Raw genomic sequence first — 1,186 nt, 5'->3', positions numbered from 1 at the left:
ACTATTGTTCTGAATGCATTCTACCAGATACTTTACGGAAGTATATTTTCTTTAAAATTTCACATGAACGAAATACACGTTGAACCTTAAATGTTCCCATTATGGCACAATGTTTTTTGCATTCAACAGTAAACAATAATCAAACATATATAGATACATAGACCTACATACTTTTACAGAACCTTTATTGTAGGTAAATAACTTTGCTATTTGCAACACATTATACAGAACATTTTTGTAGTCAACCTGTTTTGTAGAAACAACATCATACATCAAATGACACAAAATTACTAATTAAATTAATTTTAAATGTTTCCCAAAAAGATGATTGAATTTATAGTTTTGAGAATTTGTCTTGTGGGGGCGTTCCACTATATTTCAGATGAGTTCAGAGGATGAATATCCACTAAAGATGTCTCTTTCTTACATGCTTCAGTTCTTTTAAAATCTAGAACATAACATAATGCAAAATTTGTGTCTGTGTGCAGTTGGTAAACAGGGATATGGCAGTGCGAGCTTGTGGCTTTATAGTATTTCGACGTCTAGCCAGCTGTATTCCTCCACAAGACAACACTGAGTATCTCCTTCTTCAGACCTCATATGGGGAACACCACTGGACCCCACCTAAAGGTGATTACAAGTTAAAATACAGTGCATTTTTAAATATATTTATGTAGCTTTTTGCACCTTCAAGCACTTTTTTGTCCTATTTATATCTTACCCTGCCTGCCTGCCATCAGGCCATGTGGACCCAGGTGAGGATGACCTCACCACAGCTCTGAGAGAGACCAAGGAGGAGGCGGGGCTGGGGACGGAGCAGCTGCAGGTGATTGATGGCTTTGTTCAGGAGCTGCACTATGAGGTACGAGGCAGACCCAAGGAGGTACGGTACTGGCTGGCCGAGCTGAGAGACCCGGAGACAGCAGTGACGTTGTCTGATGAGCACCAGGACTACCGCTGGGCCAGGCTGGAGGAGGCCTGCACTCTGGCCCGGTACAAAGACCTGCAGGACACACTGAGAGCAGCGCACAGACACTTACAGGTTTGGCAGGACAAACAGTGATGCAGCCAAATTTGGACTGTAAGGGATGATTAAAGAAAGGAAATAACTGTCAATAGGTATGTGACACCTTACATTATCTATTGTGAAAGTACTGCTTCTAGTTCATACAATTTCAAGATTATG

The 1,186-nt window shown here is 40.9% G+C and overlaps 1 protein-coding gene across 1 annotated transcript in view; it reads left to right on the top strand.

The window, feature by feature from the left end:
• The window catches only part of nudt2 (nudix (nucleoside diphosphate linked moiety X)-type motif 2), a 1,769-nt gene extending 589 nt beyond the window's left edge, over positions 1-1,180 (top strand). Inside the window, exons 2-3 of the mRNA XM_020593020.1 lie at positions 489-630; positions 741-1,180. Coding sequence (XP_020448676.1) covers positions 489-630; positions 741-1,063 — 465 coding nt within the window. The 3' untranslated portion in view covers positions 1,064-1,180. The remainder of the gene's footprint in view (positions 1-488; positions 631-740) is intronic.
• Positions 1,181-1,186: the final 6 nt, after the last annotated feature.

The sequence above is a fragment of the Monopterus albus genome, unplaced genomic scaffold (genome assembly GCF_001952655.1).
Source record: "Monopterus albus unplaced genomic scaffold, M_albus_1.0 scaffold18.1, whole genome shotgun sequence".
NCBI classification, from domain to species: domain Eukaryota; kingdom Metazoa; phylum Chordata; class Actinopteri; order Synbranchiformes; family Synbranchidae; genus Monopterus; species Monopterus albus.
This window is presented reverse-complemented; position numbering and strand designations above follow the sequence as displayed.